Source organism: Anolis sagrei, chromosome 6 (genome assembly GCF_037176765.1).
Source record: "Anolis sagrei isolate rAnoSag1 chromosome 6, rAnoSag1.mat, whole genome shotgun sequence".
Taxonomy (NCBI): domain Eukaryota; kingdom Metazoa; phylum Chordata; class Lepidosauria; order Squamata; family Dactyloidae; genus Anolis; species Anolis sagrei.
In genome coordinates, this window is record NC_090026.1 from 71,830,747 (window position 1) to 71,857,319 (window position 26,573).

General features: G+C 37.3%; 1 protein-coding gene across 2 annotated transcripts in view; it reads right to left on the reverse strand.

The window, feature by feature from the left end:
- BBS9 (Bardet-Biedl syndrome 9) overlaps positions 1-26,573 on the reverse strand; it is a 230,301-nt gene that overhangs the window by 167,888 nt on the left and 35,840 nt on the right. The window contains exons 10-17 of one of the 2 annotated variants that reach the window (XM_060781629.2): positions 22,372-22,553; positions 19,588-19,664; positions 18,248-18,301; positions 14,133-14,229; positions 11,175-11,279; positions 6,421-6,435; positions 3,558-3,698; positions 2,328-2,423 (exon numbers count right to left, since the gene is read on the reverse strand). In XM_060781629.2, the coding sequence (XP_060637612.2) occupies positions 2,328-2,423; positions 3,558-3,698; positions 6,421-6,435; positions 11,175-11,279; positions 14,133-14,229; positions 18,248-18,301; positions 19,588-19,664; positions 22,372-22,553 (767 nt within the window). The remainder of the gene's footprint in view (positions 1-2,327; positions 2,424-3,557; positions 3,699-6,420; positions 6,436-11,174; positions 11,280-14,132; positions 14,230-18,247; positions 18,302-19,587; positions 19,665-22,371; positions 22,554-26,573) is intronic. The other variant, XM_060781630.2, reaches the window with a different exon arrangement.

Sequence of the window (26,573 nt, forward strand, 5' to 3'; positions counted from 1 at the left end):
ACTGGATATTTTGACAAAACTTTAGATTACCCCTTACACTAAACTGGGAGTTTGGGGAGAAAGCTGAGGTCATCACTAGGTTCAAAACCATACAGAGAGTTCTGCTTCAGCAATAACTAAAGATAAAATAGATTATACATTTCATAGAATTGTAAGCCTAAAGAAAAAGCTGAGAAATGTTGTAGAGTATATAAAGGCTTTTTTTATTTGCACAAATTGGTTGAAAATCCAAAAACAAATATTTGTGTTTGCATATTCCAAGATTATAAAACTAGATATGTTTAATCCTCCCTTCAAAAGTTAAAAGATTATTTCTTCCACAATGTTTTACATACAAAGGCAACAAAGTATTTCTCAAAAATACTTTGTGGCAGAAAATATAACAGGTAAACGTATATCCAGATAACAAGCATTATGCCAGATCTATGAATAAACAAAGCCAAAATGGAGAAAATAAAATGGTAGAACAAGATATCCTCAAGGGCTGGGAAGATAAAGCTTAAAAACTAAAGTGCACTTAAGACAGCCAAAGCCTTCTGTAGGATAATGTAAAACTGTTTTCCTTGTTAATTGCCATTAATGTCCATCAGATACTGTTCACTCATGTGTGTACCAATTCTGTAAAAGAAAAATCCAAATAGACAATCCTAATTTTAGCTCATATATAAAACTATTTATAAGAAATATAAATCTTCCCAGATCCTTGTTATGGAATATTTTAGTTCCTTCAACTGTTTAAAAACTGTTATGATTAACCTAAACAATATTAAAAATTATCATACAACGCTCAAAGAATGTTCATACAACTAAAAACAAACAGAAATGAAGCCAGTAAAAATAAACTCATTGATACCAAAAGAATCCCAAAGTAACTACTTTTCCAGATGTTTTCCATCCAAAGATTTCTGCTGAAAGATACTTAGGTCTTCTACAGTTCGGACCTTGTTGACATCAGTGCCAACAAAAGAAAGTTCACAAGTCACCAAATCGAGCATTCTACACAGCATCACTACCGTCTCCACAACCAGAATAGATGGCTTAGAATATATTTTCACAGTTTGAAATCCCATACTTTAATGGCAATTTCATTTCTCTTAGTTTTGTTATGAGAAGTGTGAAAAAAATGTTTAAAACCCTATCAACTTACTATCAAAAGACACTTTGGCATAAATATTAAACCAAAAAGAACAAGGTCCATAACTTACAGGCACTGTATTTCCTCGGATAAACGGAAATATTTTTCAAACAGTGGTCTTGCATGGGTCATAACAATCTACTTTGAAACTTAGTTGATGATCAAAACGTATATGCTTCACCGTGTAGATTTAATGTTTGAAAAAAAAATTCAATAAAGGTCTGGAGTGCCTAAATCCAAGGTTTACAAAATTGCATATGTAACTCTTTAGATCCTAACTAGTATCTTTACATAAGAAAATAAGACTGGCAGACAGACATGCATTATTTTCACTGTTGTGATTAAGTACAACAATGATAATATTTTAACATAGGGATCATGCAGTCCTCATGATCCCCAAGTTAGAATTGCAGTTCCTGTTGTAGAATTGCAGTTTCCGCTAGTCCTAGCCAGCAAAAGCAGCTTCAGTCTAAGAACTTGTGAAGGACTACATGATCCCCACCCTAATCTAATTTGTGTAGGCTTCTTTTTTAAATAGTGGAGATACCGGCCTATATATTTACTGAAATGTATGTAATTAAATAACTTAGACATACTAAAAATCAACCCTATACTTTCAAAGTTAACAGCTTTTTAGTGTTTCTTAAAGGTCTAAGATACATATTATTGTCGATACAAGTTTTCATTACTCACATCCTCATCAACAACAATGGTGTTATAAAAATGGCTATAACGTTAATCATTATAGATGTCAATCCCAAAAGTAGGTATATACTGATATATTGGAGTGCACCATGGTGGTTAACATCAATACAGCCTTGATACCTTATGAAACATATGGCAATAACCTACCCTATAGTAAGCCAGACCTCTGGGTCTATCTAGTCAAGTACTAGAGAGAGGGCAAGTATGTGACTCTGCAGTTCATCAGGATCCCTTCATTATGGCAAAGGAATAAATAATACTTTGGGCAATGATTCTGTATGGATTTCATGAAATATACCAATAAACACCAGGCATCATTTCATGAAAGATACCAATAAACACAAAACACCAGACAAAACTCTTGCCATTAATCTAATGAAATACAAAACTTTGGAATAGTATTGGAAGAATCCAATATAAATACCAAAAGCTGCATTGCACTGTATAAAAACTATGCCAACACCATAAAGTAAATCAAGGTACTTACGAGATGTTTTTGAAGCAAGTAAAGTGACTCTAGAACCAGCTAATAATTGAAATCCTAAAGCATTTAGTTGATCTTCCTCAGTTTGGTCAGAAAAGTCTACAAGAAGAAGAAGAAAAAAACAAACTAGACAATTTGTCCTTCTTGGCATCTTGTTAATGAACACTAAAGCTATATTTCTATTTATTATGAAGAACCACTCGCCATTTTAGAGAGATATTGAGGGCATACCCCCATGAATGGTTTCTAATAAATGTGAAGACTTTGGATCCATGTTTAGAACAGATTAACTGAAAATCAACTGGGTAGTCAGTCATGACTAATAAATCCAGTTATATTTAAAGCACTTACTAAAGAAGTAGAACTAAATCTGGACTTTGAAACTAACCATAATGCACTCTACCATCAAGTATTCATACTCATTACACATACTTAATACACATGTACATATATCCCTCTCCCATAGGAGGTAAAAATGCTTACAAATGGAGCTTTAAAATCCAATTCATGGTTGTTAGGGTTTTACTCAGAAAACATTAAAATTAGGAAAAATGTCAAGCATGACCATGTGTATATATGATACTTCATTCAATGTGTTCACAACTTATAACACAACACAATATAAGGGGTTGGTGGAGAAGGGTACAAAGGACTAGATTAAGTGAGAGATAACAGACTGCACACAGAAAAACACCGTTCAAAGCATTGTGTTTACTCAAATCTAATAAGCCAACAATAGGATAACAGGATTTTTTTATGTATTACTAGCTGTTCCCTACCACACATTGCTGTGGACCACTCTGTGTATATGTGTTTTGTGTGTGTATATATGTGTATATGTGGTTTTGCACATGCATTGCAATGTATTTTTTATTTTTTGCCTTTTTAAGTCTCTTCTGCTGTGTTTTTTGGTGTTTTATGAGTGATGGTCACTTGTTGGCCCGATCGGTGTCTTGTGTCCAAATTTGGTATCAATTCATCTAGTGGTTTTTGAGTTATGTTAATCCCACAAACGACCATTACATTTTTATTTATATAGATAAAATATGTGTAAGAAAATATTGTTGGAAATTGTAGTTTAACTTGCTTAATAAAAAAGTAATTTGAATGAAACTTAAAAGAGAATATGATAAAATTCTACCTACAAGTATATATCTTTTAGGTTTCTTCAAATAAATATTCCATTACTAAACATTCCTCACATTTCTAATATATCGTTCTTTAAAGTCTTACCTGGAAAAAGTGTAACAAGACTGACTGGAAGCTTGTTAGTATCAATAGTCAGTTTCTGGTTTGCTGTTTTTGAAGGCTGAACTGGAAAGCAAACCAACTGTAACGGTAATCGAAATTTGCATTGAACAACTCTTGGTACACCTGAAACAAATTAATATATATACCTAAACAAATCAGTTATAGAACAGTGCTACTCAAAACGGTGTTTCCTGGGCATTTACTCGTATCCCCTGGCCAGTTTTCAGGAAAGAAATACTTATATCCAATGGGCACAAATTTAATGCAAGTTCCTGCTACATTTTTTTTCAATTGCTAATCCCCCACATCAGATCTCCTTTGAAGCATTGGTGTAGAGCAGAGGTCCCCAAACTTTTTAAACAGAGGGCCAGGTCACAGCCCCTCAAACTGTTGGAGAACCGGATTATAATTTGAAAAAAGCATGAATGAATTCCTATGCACACTGCACTGATATTATTTATAGTCCAAAATTTACTTAAAAACAATACAATAATTAAAAAGAACAATTTTAACGAATATAAATTTATTAGTATTTCAATAGGAAGTGTGAACCTGCTTTTGGCTGATGAGATAGGATTGCTGTTGAGGTTGTGTGTGTTCAAGTCATTTCAGACTTAGGTTGACCCTGAGTGAGGGCCGGGTAAATGACCTTGGAGGGCCGCATCCGGCCCCCGGGCCTTAGTTTGAGAACCCCTGGTGTAGAGTCTTTATTCTGGGCAGATGACAGAGCTATAATGTCTCTACAAGTGGCAGCTACCTTCTATCATGCAGCAGGGCAGAAGGATAGAGAAGACACCGCTCTAATTCTTGCCTTATGCTTATTGTAACCAACAGCCAATCTATCAGGAGCTCTGAACTGTCTCTTTCCCAGATGATAATGATAAAAATGGCAACTTTTAGAAATCTGCTTAGTTTCCCTTCCTTCCTTCCTCAAACTGCATGTTGTTTAGATCAGGGCTCTACTCATGATCTCTTTCCACCTGAGAAGTTTTTCACAACCTCTTTGTGTACAATAAATTTGTACGTGATACCACATATATACATAGGTATAAAATTCAATAATCAATAATCAATATAAAAATGGTGGTACAGTGGGTTAAACTGATGAGCTGCTGAACTTGCAGACCGAAAGGTTGCCAATTTGAATCCAGGGAGTGGAGTAAGCTCCCGTTGTTAGCCCCAGCTTCTGCCAAACTAGCAGTTTAAAAACATACAAATGTAAGTAGATCAATAGGTACCGCTCCTGTGGGAAGGTAATGGTGCTCCATGCAGTCATGCTGGCCACATGACCTTGGAGGTATCTACGGACAACACTGGCTCTTCGGATTACAAATGGAGATGAGCACCAACCTCCAGAGTCGGACATGACTGGACTTAATGTGAGGGGAAAACCTTTACCTTTGCCTTATAAAAATCAAATATTTACTGATAAATCAGCATTTGTGAGGCTTGTTAAACTGCCTGATGTTCTTATTTATGAAATAAAGCTCATTTTCTGCAGAGTCCACTGTAAACACCACACGTTGTTGCTAACAGATTAGTGTAAATGTCTAGGTGGCATTCAGAAACAGTTTACTGTTGTCAAATTTTTCACAACTCTAACATTGAGCTAAGAGGACCCCATTTGGAGTCAGGACTCACAGTTTAAGAAGAAGTATTTTAGATAATAAACCTGTGGGGTAATGATTCTTACCGTCATTGTTTGTGGGTCTCTGAGAATCTAGTAATACAAGAACTTTAAAAGAAATAGCTATATGGTCTGTTGTGGCATAAAAATAAAAAGGGATGGGAGAAAATAATAATAATAGTAATAATTAAAAAAATAAAACTTTATTTATACCCCGCCACCATCTCCCCAAGGGACTCGGAGCGGCTTTAAGATTAATGCATTTGTACTATATAAGTTAAAGGCATTGCTAGATTCCCTTCCACTTCTCATCTATTTTTTAAAGTTAAACAATGAGGTAAAATGCTTTAAATTAGTGTCGCCCAACTCTGATATTTTGGATTTCAGTTCCCAGGATCCTTAATCATTGACCAAAGTATCTGAGACTTCTGGGAGTTTAAGTCCAAAATACCTGAAGGACTAGAGTTTGCGAATCTCTGTTTTAAAGAAATTAAGAAACATGAACACAAATCTTAACAAGCTTGTCAATTGCTTCTGAAACTTGCCAAACATTAGAATAAAATCTCGCTAAAGACAGGAAGACAGATAACAAGATATTAGCTACCTGGATATAAAACGAAAGGGAATTCCATGAACCTATGCCGGAAGTGAGGAACACATGGCTCTTCAGACAGGTGATGGAATCCACACTCCCAAAGCATCCAGTAAACATGGGTAATGAGTAGGTATTATGGGAGCTGGCATATCTTTAATCAAGTTGTTAACATTCACTGGCACAAGGGAAAACAACTAAAAACCTGCAGACCCATTACAAAATATCTATATAAGGGAAGTAATAATTTGATTCAGATTTCTTTTCATTATATCACTGTATCTGGGTAAAAACTATCCTTACACAAAACAAACCAATTTCTGTGTAATCTAGGGAGCAGTTTACACCTGTAAGAGCAAATTCTGTGGTTTCATCTGCATTGTACAAGAGGATTTTTTAAAGAGAAGGATGAAAACTGTATTGTAATGAATACCTATCAGCAGAAATAAACCAGAGCTGTTCATTTATGAAATACCACACTAGGACCTACTGGAATAGACTGAAGCAGACAATAGGGAATTGTTAATATATTCTAAAGGACATACAGCCAACCTACTACTATATAGATTCAATCAAAATAAAACTCCTGGAGGTATATATTTTATTTCAATGTGTTTCTCACTCACCTTCTGGACTGAGATCTATCACAAAACCAATGAAAGCAAAGAAGAAAAGGAGAGAGTGGACACAACAGATAACTGACAGTAAATAATCACTGACCATTCAAAAGATATTTAGCATCTTAAAATCTCAGCCACAACAAAGAAACATAAACATACAGAATAAAAAGTAAACAAAAAAGTACTGATGAAAACTGAAATGAACAAACAGAAAAAGTGAGAAGTTGCCTAAAGCAAATACAAGTCAAGTTCAGTGATGGAGAGGGACTGTTTTTGTTGAACATGGAAGAATGAAAACTACTAAGGTAAGTGACACTATGACACAGTGGAAACAGATATATGTAATTATTCTTTACTAGGACTATGCAAATATATCTGGGACAATGTGGCCCCTTTGTGATGATTCCTTCTGTATCAGTGGTTCTCAACCTGTGGATCCCCAGATGTTTGGCCTTCAACTCCCAGAAATCCCAACAACTGTTAAACTGCCTGGGATTTCTGGGAGTTGTGGGCCAAAACAACTGGAGACTCACAGGTTCCGAGCCACAGTTCGATATGAAGGTGGTCATTAACTCAGGACTAAGCATAGTGGCCACATTGTCCAGTAGAATCCATCTACCATGTCAGCCTGAAACATGGTGAGCAGAAGTAGTAGGAGTGCTTACTACCAGCTTTGGCTGATACGTCTAGATTTGGAAGACCTAAAGATGGTGGTGAATGCAGTGTTAACCTCAAGGTTGGACTTCTGCAACACGCTTTACATTGAGCTAACTTTGTACCAAGTTCAGAAACTCCAGCTGGTTCAAAATATGGCAGCCAGATTTGTTACGTAAACATCTTGGAGTGAGCACATTACACCTATCCTAATACTACTCCACTAGCTGCCAATTAGTTTCTGGGCAAAGTACAAGGTGTTGGTTTTGACCTTTAAAGTCCTACATGGTTGGGTCCAGGTTACCTTCGGGATCACCTTCTCCCATACAATCTGTCTGAACATTGAAGTCCTCTGGGGGGTGTCTGCTCCAGCCTCCCAGAACACATCTGGCAACTACCACCCAAAGGACCTTTTCATCGGCCACGTCAAGACTCTGGAATAATCTGCCAATACAGCTTAGACAGCTAAATCAGCTGTTGGAATTTAAAACCATCTAAAGATACATCACTTTTGGCAGGCCTAACTTGAGATGGAGTTGGAACCAAGAGAAGGGCCTCTCCTGAAGATCTCGAGGCCTGGGCAGGTTCGTACAAGAGGATGTGGTCAGTCTGGACCTGAACTGTCTAGGGTTTAGTGTTTCAGTTCACGGTGTGCGTAGAAAATCTTGTTCATGCAGAAATTCAAAGGCAAGTTAGAAAGGTTTAGCTTATCCACTCCTGTGTCAAACTTGTGTGCTTCAATCCTGGGGATTGTACCGAAGAAAGAAGTGGGAAGATTCTGAACCTGGGAGAGTTCAGTGATGCATCGTTCTATTGAGTGGGTGTTGCAGAGCTATCTGGTTTTCTGGAAACTCGGGCAGAAAATAGTTTCAGTACACACTATCTAATGCTGTTCATTATGCAGCATTAATTTGGGCTAGTAATTTCCAGGCAACAGTTCAGACTGGACTTTGAGAACTATACATTTGTGACATATTTAATCCATATTGGGGTTATTATTTATTATTTTATTTGGAGTGCTTCTACCCCGCCCTTCTCAACCCCCTAGGGGGGGCTCAGGGCGGCTTACAAAAGGCACAATTCGATGCCTAACAATTCACAAATACAATACAAAATACATTGCTGTCATCACTGAATTTAGCTCAAGAACAATTTAGTCCCTGTATTGCTGGCATTCCATTGCTTACATTAAGTAATTTATTCATTTAGACCAGGCCTGCACAACTTGCGGCCCTCCGGGTGTTTGAGCCTCCAACTCCCAAAAACCCTAGCCAGCTTGTTCAATGTTCAGGAATTCTGGGAGCTAAAGGACAAAACCCCTAGAGGGCCACAAGTTGTGCAGGCCTGACTTAGACACTAAGCCTGTAAAAGTTATGCTGAAACAGTTTTGTAGGTATAAGGAGACTGTCAGACCAGAGCCTAGTGTTGATCCGCATGTAGAATATGATCTACTAGTCAGTGCAGCAAACACAGACTAGTCAATTAAGCTCTTACCTGGGACGGAACAAATGAGCAATTGTCTAATGGTTTGGGAGAAGGGGGATATAATAACTTGGATTGCTCTGACCCCCACCCAGGTTTTGGTTATCCACTTGAGTGGTGATAACCTGAGGCTGCAGAAAGGTATGGCTTTGATTAGTCAAGCCTCAGAGTATACCTGTAACTTTCAGAAGTCTGCCACTGTGTCTAGACAGGACACAAAGGAAAGTAAGTAGTGAGATACATAAGGCAGAGATCAAAATCATCCCTAAATCCTTACCATTTTTAAAAAATGGGATGTTGTGGAGAACTGGGAACAGAACAAGTCGGATTCAGAAGCTACATACAGTCCAAAATCTGCACTTTCTCACACCCAGCATAGGCTTGGGAGAGGGATTGGGCCATTTTCTGTAAACACCTGAAAATTTGTTTTTGAAAGGCTGCACAGTGGACTGATGGTGCTTGTCTAACAAAGGATATGTAATCCTAAATTATCTGCATGAGCATATGTATAACATATTAGTCATCTTGATGAAGAAAAGCTGCTACAGACATTTGAAATCAATGGCTAGAGTTGAGAAGACTGATTAGGTTCCAGATTTCTTGAGGCTCAGATGATTTGTCCAGAGGCAACTAAGGAAAAGGGCCAGAAAGGAGCTGTAACTTCAGTGGTTCTCATTATTCCACTCTAGCCTTATACCAAGTCTTTTCATGCCCATAATAGGTCAGCACTACTAGTGTTAAGTATGTCATCTACAAACACTAGAAGGAAGACTTGGTACCTTAGTAATATTCAACAGAAATGCCTATTAGAATTGCATCAGGCTCTCAAAAATGTGTAATGACCTGTCAACACAATGCATTATACTATATTGTACTTTAAATAAATTGATTTAGTAAGTACACTGTTATAATTGCCATCCCTGTGACTCATTAGGGCCATTGTGTAGATCCCCTGCATCAGAAATGGAGAACTACTAATTCTTCAGGTGTTCTTAAGACTACAACTCACCTCATCCCTGACCACTGCCTGTAATTGATGGAAGTCAGAGTCTAATAACATTTGGAGACGCACAGGTTCCCCATCATCTGTCTATGAATTTGTAAACAACCAGTAGCTCTGTGGTGGCTAATTGTAGGTGAGTCATTACTTGTTATTGTCAATATGTTGCAAAGAAATTATGCACACATGGTTCCACAGACAATCGATTAACTTGACATCATATTTAATTTTCTGTTATCACATATATATACAGACAGCTTCGATTTTTCTTCCTCAAAATATTAATAGTACAGGCTTTATCTGGAAACTCAAAATCCTCCAAAATCTGAAAACGGCCATGTGGGTGGCTGAGATGGTAGGTGAAATGCTTTCTGGTGGTTCAGTGTAAACAAATACTATTTCGTGCATAAAATTATTAGAACCATTATATAAAATTGCCATCAAAATTTGCTTAGGTATCTAAGCATTTTGGATAAGGGATACTCAACGAGTACTAATTTTAGTCTATTTATGCACTAAATCTACCTTGGTTGTTAGAGTCTTTTTAATTCTGAAAAACTTCAATTCAGTTCACTATTTCATAAAACCATGTATACTAAAAATGAATAATCTGCTTGAAAAGCTAAAAGCATATCATTAGATAGCGTACGGTGGTTTTGCTATAAGCTTATGTCTGAGTGCTGCACTTGACTTTTTTTTCTTAAAGAAAATCTGTATCAATCACCTATCATGGCCACTCATAAAAGGAATGGAGCTGTTAGCATGATACACTATAGGGTAATACAAATTATGGATCCAAAGGATAAGCAACCATTAAAAGAACCTTCCAGCAGCGTGTGTAAAAATGAGAAAGTACTCCACTAAGGACTTGATGTCACAAGTGGACGGTGAAGTGGCAGCTCCCCCTGTGGCCAGAATCGAGCATATCCTCATGAAGCCGGAAAGCTGGAATGTTAAATTGCCTCTGTGTCTGTCTATATATATGTGTGTGTGTGTTGTATGTCTAATGGCGGAGCCCCCGGTGGCGCAGTGGGTTAAACCCCTGTGCCGGCAGGACTGAAGACCGACAGGTCGCAGGTTCGAATCCGGGGAGAGGCGGATGAGCTCCCTCTATCAGCTCCAGCTCCTCATGCGGGGGCATGAGAGAAGCCTCCCACAAGGATGATAAAAACATCAAATCATCCAGGCGTCCCCTGGGCAACGTCCTTGCAGACGGCCAATTCTCTCACACCAGGAGTCACTCCTGACACGATAAAAAAAAAAATGTCTAATGGCATTGAATGTTTGCCATGTATATGTGCATTGTAATCCGCCCTGAGTTCCCTGCGGGGTGAGAAGGGCGGAATATAAATACCATAAATAAATACCAGAACAATAGACAGAAACTTCTAACCCTTACAATTAAGGTCTAATTCTTTAAGGACTGGTCTTTTCTGGTTTGGGACTGTAAAAAAACTGATTTGAGTTGAATGAGGGAGGGTAATTCAACTGATTCCATACTACATGTTATAACAAAAAACACTAAATATTTTGTCTTGAAAGGCCAATACAGTAAGTAAAATTAAGAATGAAAGTGAAAATATACCCCCCCCCCTTTTTTTTTTATACACATATTCCTATTTACCTGTTGGGGTGCTGAATGAAGCTAGAGCACTACCTTCCAGATCTGCTGGTGGACTGTTCCCTTTTAGAAAGGCAGAGACTAGAAGTGTTTTAGGTACATATGGTTCTGTAAACACAAAGAAACAAAAACAGAAAAAATAACTGGAAACATGAACTTGAAAATAAAGTGTCTATAACAGCATCAACAGTAATTTATTATTTACTCCTCCCAATTAATACAAGTGTGTGTTTTTTTACAAATAATACAGTCTTTATTTATTTATTAATTGATTGATTGAATTGATATGCTGGGTAAAATGCATACATTGAAAAAAGAGGATTTTATTCTGTAACTAATTATTTTCAGAGAAACACTATAATAAGATGTTAATAATCAATTTAGTGGACACCTCCCCCAGACAAACACACGAACGAAGCACAGCATCACCTCCCCAGTACATAGGTCTAGCACATGGGCTCCTAAGGTGCAAAATTCCAAAGCATTATTTTCTATGACTGTAAAAGCGTTACAAGCTTGTTACCAATGCTATACCAAATTCTGTCCAATTCAATGCACTCCTCTAGAACAGTGCAGCAGATTTCTTTCCTCACAAACCAACAGTTATTTCAGCTCTATTGCAGGGATGGGCAAATGGAAATGTAATGGGAATCATTTTCCCTTCTTATCCACAACCAGTGGGCCACAACATTTCAGCAGATTCAAAGTGATGCAATATTACTTTTGGCTGCTAATTTGGCCATTTTTCTGTTTTGGAGCGGTTTGGGATTAGTGGAGCACAACACTGCTTCACAACCTCTAAGGATGCTTGCCACAGATGAAGGTGAAACGTCAGGAGACAATGTTTCTAGAACGTGGCCATCCAGCCTCTGTTTAAAAGCCTCCAAAGAAGGAGCCTCTACCAAACTCCAGGGTAGAGAGTTCCACTGCTGAACAACTCTCACAGTTAGGAAGTTTGTCCTAATATTCAGGTCTTCATTTCCTTTCCTGTAGATTGAAACTATTGTTCCGTGCCCTAGTCTCTTGAGCAGCAGAAAACAAGCTTTCTCCTTCCTCCCTATGACTTTCCTTCCCATACTTATACATGGCTATCATGACTCCTCTCAGCCTTCTCTTCTGCAGGTTAAACATGCCCAGCTCTGTATGATCTTTAGTTGTTTTTAGTTTTCCAAGCTCAGCTTAAAAGTCTGGCATTTCTTGTTCTGATGTAATAAAAGTATTTGGTGTAAAAATGTGAATGTCACTTTGTTTCCACTGGAGATTACGGCAAATGATTATTATAATCCCTCCCCCCTCCCCCGATTGGTGGGGACGAGAGACGGGGCCTTCTCGGTGGTGGGAAGACTTTGAGCAGCATTGAGGCAAAAAATGGTCTTAAAATAAGTTGGTTTTTTAATGGGGGGATCTGAGGACTCTGAACGGCTGCATTAGCCAAAAATTGTCACAATACCAGTAAAAGAATTGACACCAACCTCAAGAAAAGTAAGTATAAACAGCCATTATCATTGGAGCATCTTAGGTAATGAGGATACTATTTGCTAGATGGAAATGGTGTTACATACTTTGACTTCAAAAGAAGTCAATTGCTAGGCAACATTTCCACCTACAAGTAGACAGAACCTTTATGAAGCTATTGCTCTAAGGGAAAGGACAGGTTCTCTTTAAATCATTAGAAGCTTCTCTTAGGGATATACTTTGCTCTCTGTAGACCTTCTCAGTATTAACTAAACAGGATTGAAAAGGGTACTATAGACCTCCACATTTAAAACCCCAGTACTGTAAAACTAACTTTTTAAAAAGTCCCGATAGCTAAAATCAATTGATCAATTTAACTGGGAAGTACAAGTGCATCCTTCCTCATATGAAGATCATTTCACATGTACGGAATCCAGGCTGGTCAACACACATTTTGGTGCTTCAAATGTTATCCCTGTTTCTGGGTATATCTGACCTGCTGATTCCAAAAATGGCATTGGATTTCCCCTATCAGCACTAGTTTTTGAGATCAAAACACATGCATCTGCCAGTCACCATATCTAAGATTACTACCATATTTGCTCGATTATATTGCACAATCAAACATAATACATACTTCAACACTGAAGGTGCACATTACAAAAAATGGATTTGCCCTTGAATGCAATGCACTCAGCAGCAGAGGCATATGTCAGGGAGGGAGGCAACATGAATGAGGCCATTTGGGAAGCCATTCCCCTCTGTCAGAGCTTTTATGAAGGCCTTGTGAATGAGGCCAGTTGGAAACTGCATGGGACTGGGCATAGAGGAGGTGAAAGTCCCCAAGGCCACTTGGGAGGCAGATCAGTGGCGAAGCAATGTAATTTAGCCAAAAAAGATGAGCATTAGACTCAAGTTAATATGGGTATATTTTAAGATAACTATATTAAAGAAAACAAAGCTGAGGTGGTCTATCCAATGCTATTTTCTGATTCAATGCTCCAAATAATCCAAGTAACAAGCCTAAAAACCAAGACATAAAAAGTTTTTTTTTGTTGAACTGTGTTATCCAAGGATACATGAAATATCACATGATCAACCTTGATCTCAATCTTTTCACACAGAGTTTATATTAGAGCATATATAGCTGCCTGCATGGCATCAACAGTACTCTTTTTTTGAAGGAGAAAATAATCATAGCCCTATCAATGGCTAAGAATTTTATGATTTCTTCTGACATATATGATAATAGTAGCTGAATCCGTATTGATGTCAACTAATTTAATTCATGGTGACAAAATAAGTTCTCATTTCCATAGAATTATTTACAAATGCTCTCTTCTCTGTTGAAACTACTCATTCTTTTTAATAAAAAATCCAACCTACTATCTTCATAGGAATAGTAAGGCATTACATATTTTAATTAACTTTATTAAACATTTTTTTACAAATGCTATGTAATATTAAAAGATCAAAAAAGATGTATCTTAAATTAGAGGAACTTACCTAATTCAAAGATGAATTTGTCCTGAGTCAGTGCTAATGGTGATTGTACATGTACTGTTAATTTTATAAGCATCAGCTGTCTGCTTTCAACTCTGATCTGTTGGAGTTACAATTAGAAAATAGCAGCACATGACTGAGAATAATAAATACAAAATAAATTAATGACAACTGTATTATGTCAGAAATAGGGATTATCCTCAGAAATATTTATTTGTATGAATCAAATGCTTCTTCACTAAAATTATACAATCATTAACATTCTGTTTCACTTCAGTGAGAACATACAGTCAGCCCTCCATATTCCCACATGTTAGGGGGCACAGGACCACTACAAAAGTAGATAAACTGTGCATAAAAGACTCTTTTTACCTGAGAGAATACCTCTCTAGGAATCTATAGGTTCTACAGGAAGACTTTTGTCAGATGTTGATCACAGAATTGCACTGGAGAATCTAGAAATTCCTAAAGAGAACTCAAGTCCATGCATAATCAACAATGCAAATATGGAAGGACAACTGTAGTTTAATTAATTTTGTGGTTCTCCTGTCTACATTAATTTTATGACACTTTTACTTTTAGAACATTTTAAATTCTAGTAAATTAGAACTCAAAGCATAATGTTATAGCTTAGCAAACAAGCTGTTGCTCCGACTCATTAAAGGAATATTAGCAAACCAAATGAAATATTTGGCAATATTTAAAGAAGTTTGCAAAGGCTGATCACAATGCTAGCAACTACAATCAAATAGTAAATGTGAAGATTTGTAAACAAGCAGTACATGTTTACAAAAAATGGATAGGTCTGGAATAAAATATTTTTTGAGACACTGAAGGCTTTTAGGGACTTCTGTGAGGACTTTGGTAGAAAAAGAACAGGTTCTTCACTGTGATTCTCTATATCATCTGTGAACTCACACAAATGGGATTATCTGTGCCTGCGCAGTACGTGCTTTGTAAACTCTAAAGCAGCATAATATGCGTTTTAGCAGTAGTCCCACTCACCCAAGATACTTTCTGCCTAAGTCCTCAGTTTCCTGAGCACCAAAGCAGCAGCAAAGGAGCTACAGAAGGTAGGTCACAAAGAGGAGACGATGGGTGTGAGGTCATAGATGACCACTCAAAGAACCAGTTGCAGGTAAACAATCTGTTCTCCTTTGTGATCTCTGTGACTCACACAAACAAGAGATTAGCAAATTACTAACCCGATAGTAATAGGGGGGTGCCATGCAACAAAGGAGAAGAGCACGGCCCTTTGAAATGCAACCTCTGCCTGGGAGCTTGTGCCCAGTCTATAATGTGAAATGAACATAAAAGGCCAGGACCAGATGGCCACCCTACAGATGTCATGCAGAGGCAAACCTTGTCAAAAGGCCTCCAATGGACCGGAGGTTACCTGCCTGCAAATCGATAGGCCAAACAAGCGGCTGCTTGGAGAGACATTGGACTGAGACTGGAAATCCTTTCTTGGGCAAGAAGCGAAGAAAAAGCCTCTGCAATGTCCGAAAGGAAGCTATGGAATCAAAATAAAATGGCAGCACTCTTCAGATGTCCAATCAGATGTAGGGTTCTGCATAAATTCAGGGAGTACAATGGTTCAAGTGAAACTTCCTTTGGTAAAAAGGAAATGTCTGATCTAAGAACCACACTGTATTTACGGAAGCACAAGTAAAGTTGACCTTCTCTTAGTGTTCAAGGCTCTCCTGCACTCCTGGTAGAGGTAATTACAACAAGGAAAGTAGTTTTTCGAGTTAGCAATCTCAAGTCACAAGAAGCCATGGTCTTGAAGAGCCTCCTGACAAGTTGGTAGAGGACTAGTTACAAATTTCACTGGGCAGTAGGCCCAAGCACAGCTGGGTTTAAGTTCTAATACCCATTTAGGAATCTCTTTACTAAGGGTTTCAGGAAATAAGAAAGCTTGCCAACGCACAGGAAATGCTAAGAGCCTGCTAATAAACAGCATTTAATGGTGGACAAAGAGATACTTTCATCAGATAATGAAACCACAAGTCCAGAACATGTGCAGTCGTGCTGGAGCAACATGTTTTGACTGAAGGGTCACTGAACCTGGTCCATTTGTAGGTGCGGACAGATTATGGGCTGCTTCAATGATAGGATCTGACCAAAATGTCAGTGGACAAGCCTCTAGGCAACTCTTTCTCAAACTCTGCTCCTCCAGATGTTTTGGACTTCAGCTCTCATAATTCCTAACAGCTGGTAAACTGGCTGGGATTTCTAGGAGCTGAAGTCCAAAACACCTGGAGGAGCAGAGTTTGAGAAACACTTCTCTAGGCAGTGACCTTAACGTTCTGCAGGTAAAGAAACCTCATCATGCACTCACAGATTGTGAAAGGATCAAGCAAGATGGCAACCTCAAATAATTCTCTTCGGAGAAATTAATCAGAGAAGCAAACCACAGTTGTCTGTGTCAGCATAGAAGACCAGAATAGATCTGGCCCTGTATCCTGACAAATCTTGGCAATCACATTCATGATGAGATGAAATGGTGAATAGGCATTCATGACATGTCCTTCCCAAATGAACAGGAATGCATCATGAGATTCTCCCTCTGCCGGCTCTGAAAAAGAAGATCTTGTGCTGTTTGTTCAGAGATGACACACATTGAAGATCTTGTAGACAGTGCCTGGTTATACTCTCTATTTGTGACATGACAGAGTTGCCTGGCTCAGACAGTCTGCCATGACATTCTCCATCCCTGGAAGATGTATCACCAAGATACAAATGGGCACCAACAATATGCCCAATCCAATCCAAATTCTAATAATCAAATCATCATAAATCAAGGCCAAAATGCAATTTTCAGAAAAAAAAAACTGTAACCAAATCTTAATCAGCGAGAAAAATGAGAAACATTCTTGCTGTGGTGGATGAAAAGGGAATGAGGGTTTAGGAGGGAAACCCTCTGTGTAACTGTATAGGGACTAGACCAAGTTATACGCAAAGTATTTATTACATTGTTCTAAAAGGTTCCAAAATATGTACTATGCACATGCAGAAAACCCAATTAGTGTGAGTCATAGATCATATAGAAGAATTACAGTATTTCTGAGTAAAATTGATATTAAGAATCACTTATCTGTAACTGACTCTCTGAATGGCATCTGGACATTTAGTCAAAAGAGGGGGGTGGGGTTGCCTGTGGAAGACCTCATTTGAGAGCATCCCAAATTAGGAAGTGACCCATCTGCGCTCTATCAAAGAGCACATGCTCCCAATGCATATTTCCACTCAGTTCTGTTTCAGCCACAAGGGCCTGTTGAAACTAAGTGAAAAAAGAAAATCCTCTCACACAGCATGGCACCAAATCATATATGAAATAGGGGCTGTATGAATGTACAAATGGCTATATAAAGGAACAGAGGTACAGAAAGCAACCTGCTCTTCTTTACTGTGATCTCTACACATCACTTAAACTTATTCCCACCACCAAGGAAGCCTGATTGAGGTAACCTATGAGAGAAACAATGGAGCATAATTGTGTGGGGCCTACTATAGGCCTCTAAGCCAGACCAAAGATTTGGATGGTACCTTTCTAAGATGAATAACTAAACATGAAAGAGTTCCACCAACTTGATATTTGTGGAAAATCAAATTGAGCCAAAAATGTAAGGTACAAATTTTTTCTCACCAGCTTTGCATATTATTCTATTCTTCAGAACGTGGAAGAAACAACAGTTAAATTAAATATTGTTGGATTTGATTCTAATCAACATGCCCACCTCCTTATGGAAGAAGTGTAGATTTAAATGAGAAGCCATTAGAAATAGAATGGACCTCACCAAGGCAGAACAAACATGGCAAAAATCTGTCAGCAAAAAACCTTCCAATTACAGGAGGAATAAAACTTGAAATTGGAGCCTATAGGCTATAGAAATTAGAAGAGGAAACTGTAAGTAAAAAAATCAGGAACAAGGGGAGCGGGTAAGAAAAGCCGGAAGGAGAATAAGTGGGATTTTTTTATTTTAATAGAAAGATTGACAAAAAAAGAGAAAGGAAAGAAAAATCTTCTGCATAATAATTCTGGGGAAATGAATAAGGCGATGATACATAAAATGGTAGTACTTTTTAAATTTTTTCTACTGATTAAGGCACAATACCTTAATAGATGAGGAAGGAACCACCTCTCCTGTAACCTCACTATCAGTGGCTTGCTGTGAACAAAATAAAGTGAGAGCAAGTGTCACACAGGAGTGAATACATTATACTGTATTTTAAATCTGAAGTCATGAAATAATTCAAGATTCAAATATACAAAAATGTGGTTTCTCTTCAAAATCTGTTTAAAATTACTCATAAAAGAAAGAAAGAAAGAAAGAACAAAATTTGCTTTCCATTTGTTTTAAAAGAAGGTATTAAAAACCAATGACAAATCTTTAATTTACTGGTCTGAATGAGCTCTTATATTTTTCAAAACTGTGGACTAGTCCCAAAATTCACAAATGGAACAATCTCACTGCAGGAAAAAAGTAGAACAGGAATGATAGCTATTCTCCTTTTCTGTGGTCACTACTACTTCTAAAAATATGTCATACGAAAGATTTCTGCAGCTTTTGTTTAATGATGCAGGCAGAAATCAGAATTTGTTTAATTCTGTGTATCATGTCACCCCTTTCCTTCAGTGGGGAAACTCTTCTGGATTATAGTTTTCTCCATCATAGAAAAAAGTAATTCCAGTTATGGATCAAAACCTGACATAAACAGTCCGTTTACAAGTTTCAGGACTAAAGACGTTTCTAAAATATCACATGTATCCTTAAGATGCAATAACTAGAAGGAATTTCTCTACTGGGCAAATATTCATATTATTAGATGAATAATATATTTCTATGGGAACAAGATTACCCTACTGAACTAGCACAGACATTTGCTAGCACAGAACCTGTTTACTACCTGGCACAATTCAAAGTGCTTGCTTTGGTCTATAAAGCCCTAAAAGGCCCTGGCCCAGTTTACTTGTCCAAACATTTACGAACCACCCTTTACGAACCACCACGAAGATTAAGATCTTCTGGGGAGGCCCTGCTCTCGGTCCCGACGCCATCACAGGCACATTTGGTAGGGATGAGAGAGAGGACCTTCTCAGTGATTGCCCCCCAACTATGGAGCTCCATTCCTGGCAAGATTAGATCAACCCCCTCTCTCCTGTCCTTCACAAAGATGGTAAAGACCTGGCTGTGGGACCAAGCCTTTGGAGAAGTGCAATGAGGCAATAATGGGTGTTTAGAGATGGTTTTAAACAGCTGATTTTAAAGTAGATATAAGTGCTTTTAATGTATGCTTTTATTTATAGTTTTACGTCCATGCTTGCTGTATATATGTTGTGCTCCACCCTGAGTCCCTTGCAGGGTAAAAAGGGCGAAATATAAATGTTTCATATAAATAGATAGATAGATAGATAGACAGACAGACAGACAGACAAACTTTCAGGTTTACGCACAGACACTGAATCCAAATCGGGCAAGACAGTCACACTGAGCGAAATATCTTCACTTTTTTCAGATTTAGGCACAATGTCTGCAAGAAATAAAACAAATCAGGAAATTTACACCAACATTTCAATACAATAGTTCATACTAAACAACTACATGCTGAAAATAAATGATTTAATCACCAGTAACATTTATAATCATCGATGATATCCCCTGTACAACACATATGGTGAAAATGCTAAATAAACATGAGAGCAAAGCATATGAAATTTAAAAAATGTCTCTAGGATGTGTAAATTATTATTTTTTAAATTTAAAAAAAAATGGATTCTGTTTGCATGACATTTTGTGATACAGGTGGCATATACATGCTAAATAAACATGACAGCAAAACATATGAAATTTTTAAAAAGACTGTAGGATTCCATCAAAACCTTGATGGGGAGAAGTGTGTCTTAGAAGAATCAATGAAATATGATATATACCCTGCCTATTTCCCAAGGAGGTTTACAGAAGATTAAAATCATAATTAATTAAACATGCATACAAACATAAGAAAAATATATAAATAATTGTAAAATGATTAAATAATTTGAGATAATTAAACCCATTAAAATTAATTAAAAACAGGTTATAAGACACAACGAAACAATAAGACATCAGTACATCAGATCCACCCCAATATGCATATGAAGAAGAGAAGACCGAGAAGAGACATGATAGCCATGTATAAATATGTGAGATGAAGTCATAGGGATGAGGGAGCAAGCTTGTTTTCTGCTGCCCTGGAGACTAGGACATGGAACAATGGCTTCAAACTATAAGAAAGGAGATTCCATCTGAACATTAGGAAGAACTTCCTGACTGTGAGAGCCATTCAGCAGTGGAACTCTCTGCCGCGGAGTGTGGTGGAGGCTCGTTCTTTGGAAGCTTTTAAACAGAGGCTGGATGACCATCTGTCGGCAGTGCCTTGAATGCAATTTTCTTGCTTCTTGGCAGGGGGTTGGACTGGATGGCCCATGAGGTCTCTTCCAACTCTATGATTCTATATGGGTCCCATCTGCATGGCATGCAAATCTATTTGTTTTACTTATTAAAGAATATGCCACCTGTATCACAAAATGGCATGCAAACAGAATCCATATTTTTTAAAATTAAAAATAATAATTTTCACATTAAAACACACTAATCAATTTAACAATTTATGGTAAGTTACAAGAATGCAAAATAACGTGTCTGTGCAGATTTTGATAAAACCATTAGATTGTCATGATTTAAGAAAACCACGTTTTTAATTTTGTACCAAAGTGAAGCCAGAGTGATCAGGCCTCCAAAGGAAAGGGTTGTCAAAAACAGCCCCAAAGGTGGAACAGGGAAGACATGCCTAAGTATAACTTTTGTTGTACTTGTGACTTTTTGGCTATTCCTAGACTGTGTTACCTCAGGATCTACATGAGACATTTGGATTATTGTTTGGTTATCACCTATTGCTAACCCTTTTTAATTATACAGCTTCTTTCTTTATTCCTTATTTTTCATATATTTTATGTGTTTTTACAATAAACCGTTTGCTTATACTCTGAACTCTTGTGTGGTGCTGTGGTCATTGGTGTTTCCAGGCCTGCAGTGCAACAGACACATACTCTTAAGTATAATATTCTTAAAATTAACATATTAGCATATTATCAACTTATTCTATATTCTATGTAAGAATAAAAACTGAATGACCTATATCTAACTATCTTGATACATTTTCTGAAACCATATACTTTATATCTGTGCATGTCACTTAATAAAGGCGTCCCTAGCTTATTCAACAGATTAGAGTCCAGCACACTGTCAACAATTGGTTAAATTTTAATTTAGTATCGTTTAATTTGGGGTATTTTAAACTGAGTTTTAATTTGGTTTTAATAAATTGTGAAAGAGCAGACCACACGTTGAACATACACATTTTGGATATAATTCAAGACAGCTGAAGGAGTGGGTCATCAAAAAGGAGACAACAGTGGTCTATGTGGGGCCACCTTTGAAGACTGTTCAGAAACTTCAACTAGTCCAACGGGCTGCAGCAAGATTACTAACTGGTGCGACATATAGGGAGCACACCACCGCTTTGTTATGTCAGCTCCACTGGCTGCCAATCCACTTCCGAACTCAATTCAAAGTGCTGATTTTGTCTATAAAGCTCTATACTGTTCTGGCCCAGCTTACTTGTCTGAATGCATCTCCCTCTATGTCCCGCCTTGCAGTTTAAGATCACCCAGGGAGACCCTGCACTCGTTTCCGCCAGTGTCGCAAATACATCTGGCGGGGACGAGAGACAGGGCCTTCTCGGCTGCGGCCCCCCACCTGTGGAACTCACTTCCCAACGAAGTAAGATCGGCTTTATCCCTCCTGTCTTTTAGGAAGAAATTGAAGTTGTGGTTCTGGGACCAGGCTTTTGGACAGCAGGCACAAATAGTGCTTTGGATATGGAATTTGACTGGAATGGTGATATGGTGGTTAATGCTGTTTTTATTGTTTTAATTAATATTATATTTATTGTTTTAACTGATGTTATATTGTTTTGTTATATTTAATGGCATGAAATTGTGCCAAATGTAAGCTGTCCTGAGTCCCCCTTCGGGGGTTGAGAAGGACAGGGTAGAAATACTAGAAATAAATAAAATAAAATAAACTCATCTAATTAAGAATTGAATGTAATTTCTTCAGTTCCTTTTTAACAGGGAGATACGCATACATTGTATCAATGTTTTGTTGTTGTTTTTTAAGAAAAGAATGAAATGTACCTTTGGTTTTTCTGGCTTCTCTAATTATTTTCTGCAGTTTGTTCATTTCTGCATCATATTCTTCATAATTTATATCTCTAGCTTCAACTTTAGGAGCTTGAAACAAAGAAGGATCTGTGCCAAGGTAAGAACATTGCAGATGGCCACTATCACTCAGTGTGACTATCACTCCTCTCAGATTTCTGCTCCAAAAAGAAAAAAGCAGAACAGCATCATAAAATAATACAAAACATTAATGTTTGCCTCTCTTTTCTTTTCTTAGAAGTGCTTCTAAAATATTTTTAAGTACATTGTTGTCTAATGTAAGAAAATGTCACCAAACCTATTTCGAAGGACTAAAGAACTGCACTCAGTTTATTTTATGTAATTTCTTATTGTTAAAATATGTTTTTTCAGGCATTCATTTACACCGAAGAACTTTGATTTGGAGATTCCTCTCCACTCTTTCAACAGATGAAACATTCATTAAAAAACACACAGTATGCTACAAAATTCCTTTACCTTGAAAAATGAACCACAATCACATCAGAGGCACTGCTGTAAGACACCCTAAAGGTAATCCACGGGGGTCTCTTCATTCAAGAAAAACTCAGTTATAATATGCCAAACAGTTCATTTGTACAGCACCCAGACTGAAAATCACTCTTTCAAAAAGCCTCCATTTTTCTGGGATTTAATTTTTATATCCAGCTCATTCCTACACCCAGGTACCCGTCCAAGCTGCATGGTATTGGCTAAATCTTACTGAGATATAACCAAAAAAAGAGGTGAGTGATATTATCTGCATCTCCAATAACTTAATCAAATTGATAAAAAGCAATGAAGTCAAGATTTGTATTGTGGCATCACATAGTGTAATTGGCGAGTGACTGATATCACAGTAGCCCAATTACTTGCACCGACACAGTTATTTGAACCAACTCTGAAAGAAGAATGGAACAGTAGAATACAGTGCCATTTATTTTGAACTTAGAATAAAATGAACTTCTACTTTGTATGATGATGTTACTTGGAAACCGCTCTGAATAAAGTTTTGTTGTTGTTGTTGTTGTTGATCCAGATAGCTTTCTGTAATTTTCTAAATATTTAAATTAGAACATTATCAGTTGTTTTGGTTACCATTTGTGGAGGAGGATTTAACTTTTATTTCTCTACCACTACTGTATTTGCCTTATACACCATGATCTCTATTAAATTTATAGATTTGAAACACTGACCAGTTTCAATTACTTCTTTTTAAAATAGAAGATTTTCTAAACTACCTCAGTAAAACAGAAAGTTATAATAACACACATATATATTGAAGAAATGTAATTGAAACAAATTATTCTGCTATCTATAATAACTTTACTGTTCAAAGCAAATGCTTTACACATATGGTAGTCATTTGGAATCTACCTTTTACTGGATTTTGGACAAAAATAAATAGCATACGCTTTTTGCTTGTCCCCTTAACAAAACAAATTGCTCACAATGTAACATATTAACAAATTCAAATGCTTCACATACTTTTTAGTCAAATAAATAAAGCAGTCATCATACCAGATGGATTAATAAAGTAATTGATCCATAAATTATTTGGCTGCCTGTTATTTTTTTTAATCACTACTATTCCTAGATTACATTATTCCATGATTCTTTGGTTCTACTATTCCACTGAGGTCACATTACAGTTTTTTTTTAAAGTTACAATTTACCTGTAAACACTTTAGTCTCAATCCAGTTATTAGCCCCAATAAAAGTAGTCCCAGTGAATCAAATTTAAATAAGTGTTGACATTATTCTGCAATGGATTCGATGAGTCTACTCAGCTCAAGAAAAACTAGCAAATGATTTAGGGCTCGTTTCTGTGACTTTGTTTTCCATACCATTTTAATGAGGCTTGGAATATTTTGCATTCTACTGAATTATAAAAGCATGATACTGTGCTTTGTACTGTCAGAGTTTTGAAGTGATTTGTTACAGCAACATTGTTACATGTAACGAATTACACTTTAAACCCATTTTGGTCTTGATAAACATTGTGATTTTGAGAAAAAATGCTACAACATTCTTTTTGACCATTCCTGGGTAATGTAGCATGGCTGGAAGGAGTCGTATAAGTGCTAACTATCGGGTGTACCTCTTTCCCTGATTATTAAACTCTCAAACAGACCTAGTTTTTTTCCTTCTACTCTGTTGTTTCTTCATACTCAAATCTACATGCTCTGGAACATTCAACCTTGGAAATTTAAGAAAAATGGGGGGGGGGGGGTCCCATTCTAGGTAGACATGGCACATATGTCCCCACATTACTACATGTAAAACAAATTGATTGAAGGAGTGACCATTTTATTGCTGGTAATGAAAGCAGCATGTCACAGTGATCTGAGTGTTGGACTGTGATTGGAAACCAGGGGCCCTTCCACACAGCCATATAACCCAGAATATCAAAGCAGAAAATCCCACAATATAATAATAATAAATAATAATAAACTTTATTTATACCCCGCCACCATCTCCCCAAGGGACTCGGAGCGGCTTACATGAGGCCAAACCCAACAGTACATCAATAAACAAAAGCAATAAACAAAACAGGAAATACAGTACAATTAATATAAATAACATATAAACAATAACCAAAAAATAGCAACACAAAAGGATTAAAAACCTATGGCTGGGCCAAATGTAACTGTTTACAAATTAAAAAATAAACGCTGGGCATGAGTAGAGTATGATATAACTTGTATAGGGTTTTCAAAGAGAGATGAGGGAATGCAGTCAATCCTAACCCGGTAGTAAAGTGCATTCTGAGGGCAACTTGCTGAGAGTTTTCCTTATTTTGGGAAGGCACACTGGAACAACCACGTTTTCAAGCTCCTCCTAAAGACTGCCAATGTTGGGGCATGTCTGATGTCCTTGGGAAGTGAGTTCCAGAGTCGAGGGGCCACCACCGAGAAGGCCCTCTCCCTCGTCCCCACCTATCGCGCCTGCGAAAGAAGTGGGAGCGCAAGCAGGGCCTCTCCAGATGATCGAAGAGATTGTGTGGGTTCGTACACAGAAATGCGGTCACGCAGGTAGGTGGGTCCCAACCGTTCAGGGCTTTGTAGGTAAGAACTGCACCTTGAATTGGGACCGGAAAATGAACGGCAGCCAGTGGAGCTCCTTAAACAGGAGGGTTGACTGCTCTCTGTAAGTCGCACCAGTTAGTAATCTGGCTGCCGCCCGTTGCTTTGAACTGTTTTATCACAGTTCACACTGCCATATATTCCAGTTCAAAGCAAAAAATGTGGGATTTTATTCAGCTGTGTGGAAGGGACCCAGGATTGAAATCCTCACTGAGCCATAGGATGAACCTGAGTACATCACATGTTCAGAGGAAGACAAAGCTATAATTTAAGCATTTGGATTTTTAGAAACAAAACTGCATCAAAATTACAACATAAATTTCTCCAGAGGCCATTCTATTTCCCATCCTGGGACAAATGTAATTTATGTCTAAAAACTTCAGATGTGTCTCATTTTAAAGCTTTAAGGCTGCTGTTTTTATACCCCTATGTTTTATTTAATTGGATTTTATCTGATTGTTTTATTTTAATTGTATTTTTTTTGTTTTAATTGATTGTTTTTGCTTTGATGTTTTTTGCTTTGATGTTCTGTGAGCATTTTGTTGCATGTGTAAGCCACCTCGAATCCCTTCGGGGGATGGAGCCGGGATATGAAAATTAAGTTATTACTATTATTGTTGCTAGGTATTGATGGCTAATTGCTAATTCTTCACATGGCATTCTCAAAACGAAAATCAAGTTCACAATCCATACAGTTCTTGAAATACAGATAAGCCTTGATTTTAAAAAAAGTATTGGAGTTAGTGTGTGTTTCTATTTATAAGTAGACCTTGAGTCTACTATTTTCACTCTTGGTTCAAATAAGGAGCTGGCAATAAAAAGAATATAAAGCTGCATTTTAACCACTGATCCATACTGCCACTAGAGTCTGTATTCTTGGGATTTGAAAGTCTTAACACTCAACTTCGCTTTTTAAAAGACAGAAACTTTTTTTCACCCATGAAAAACTTTTCTGTGTTTCAGAACATCCTGCAAAATGTTATAACTACAGAAACAAACCATACGCTGTGTATGACTCAATATGGGGCAGGGATGAGATAAAGTATTTTCTTTCTACTCTTTCCATACAGAAGCTTCCACATGGTTTCCTATTCT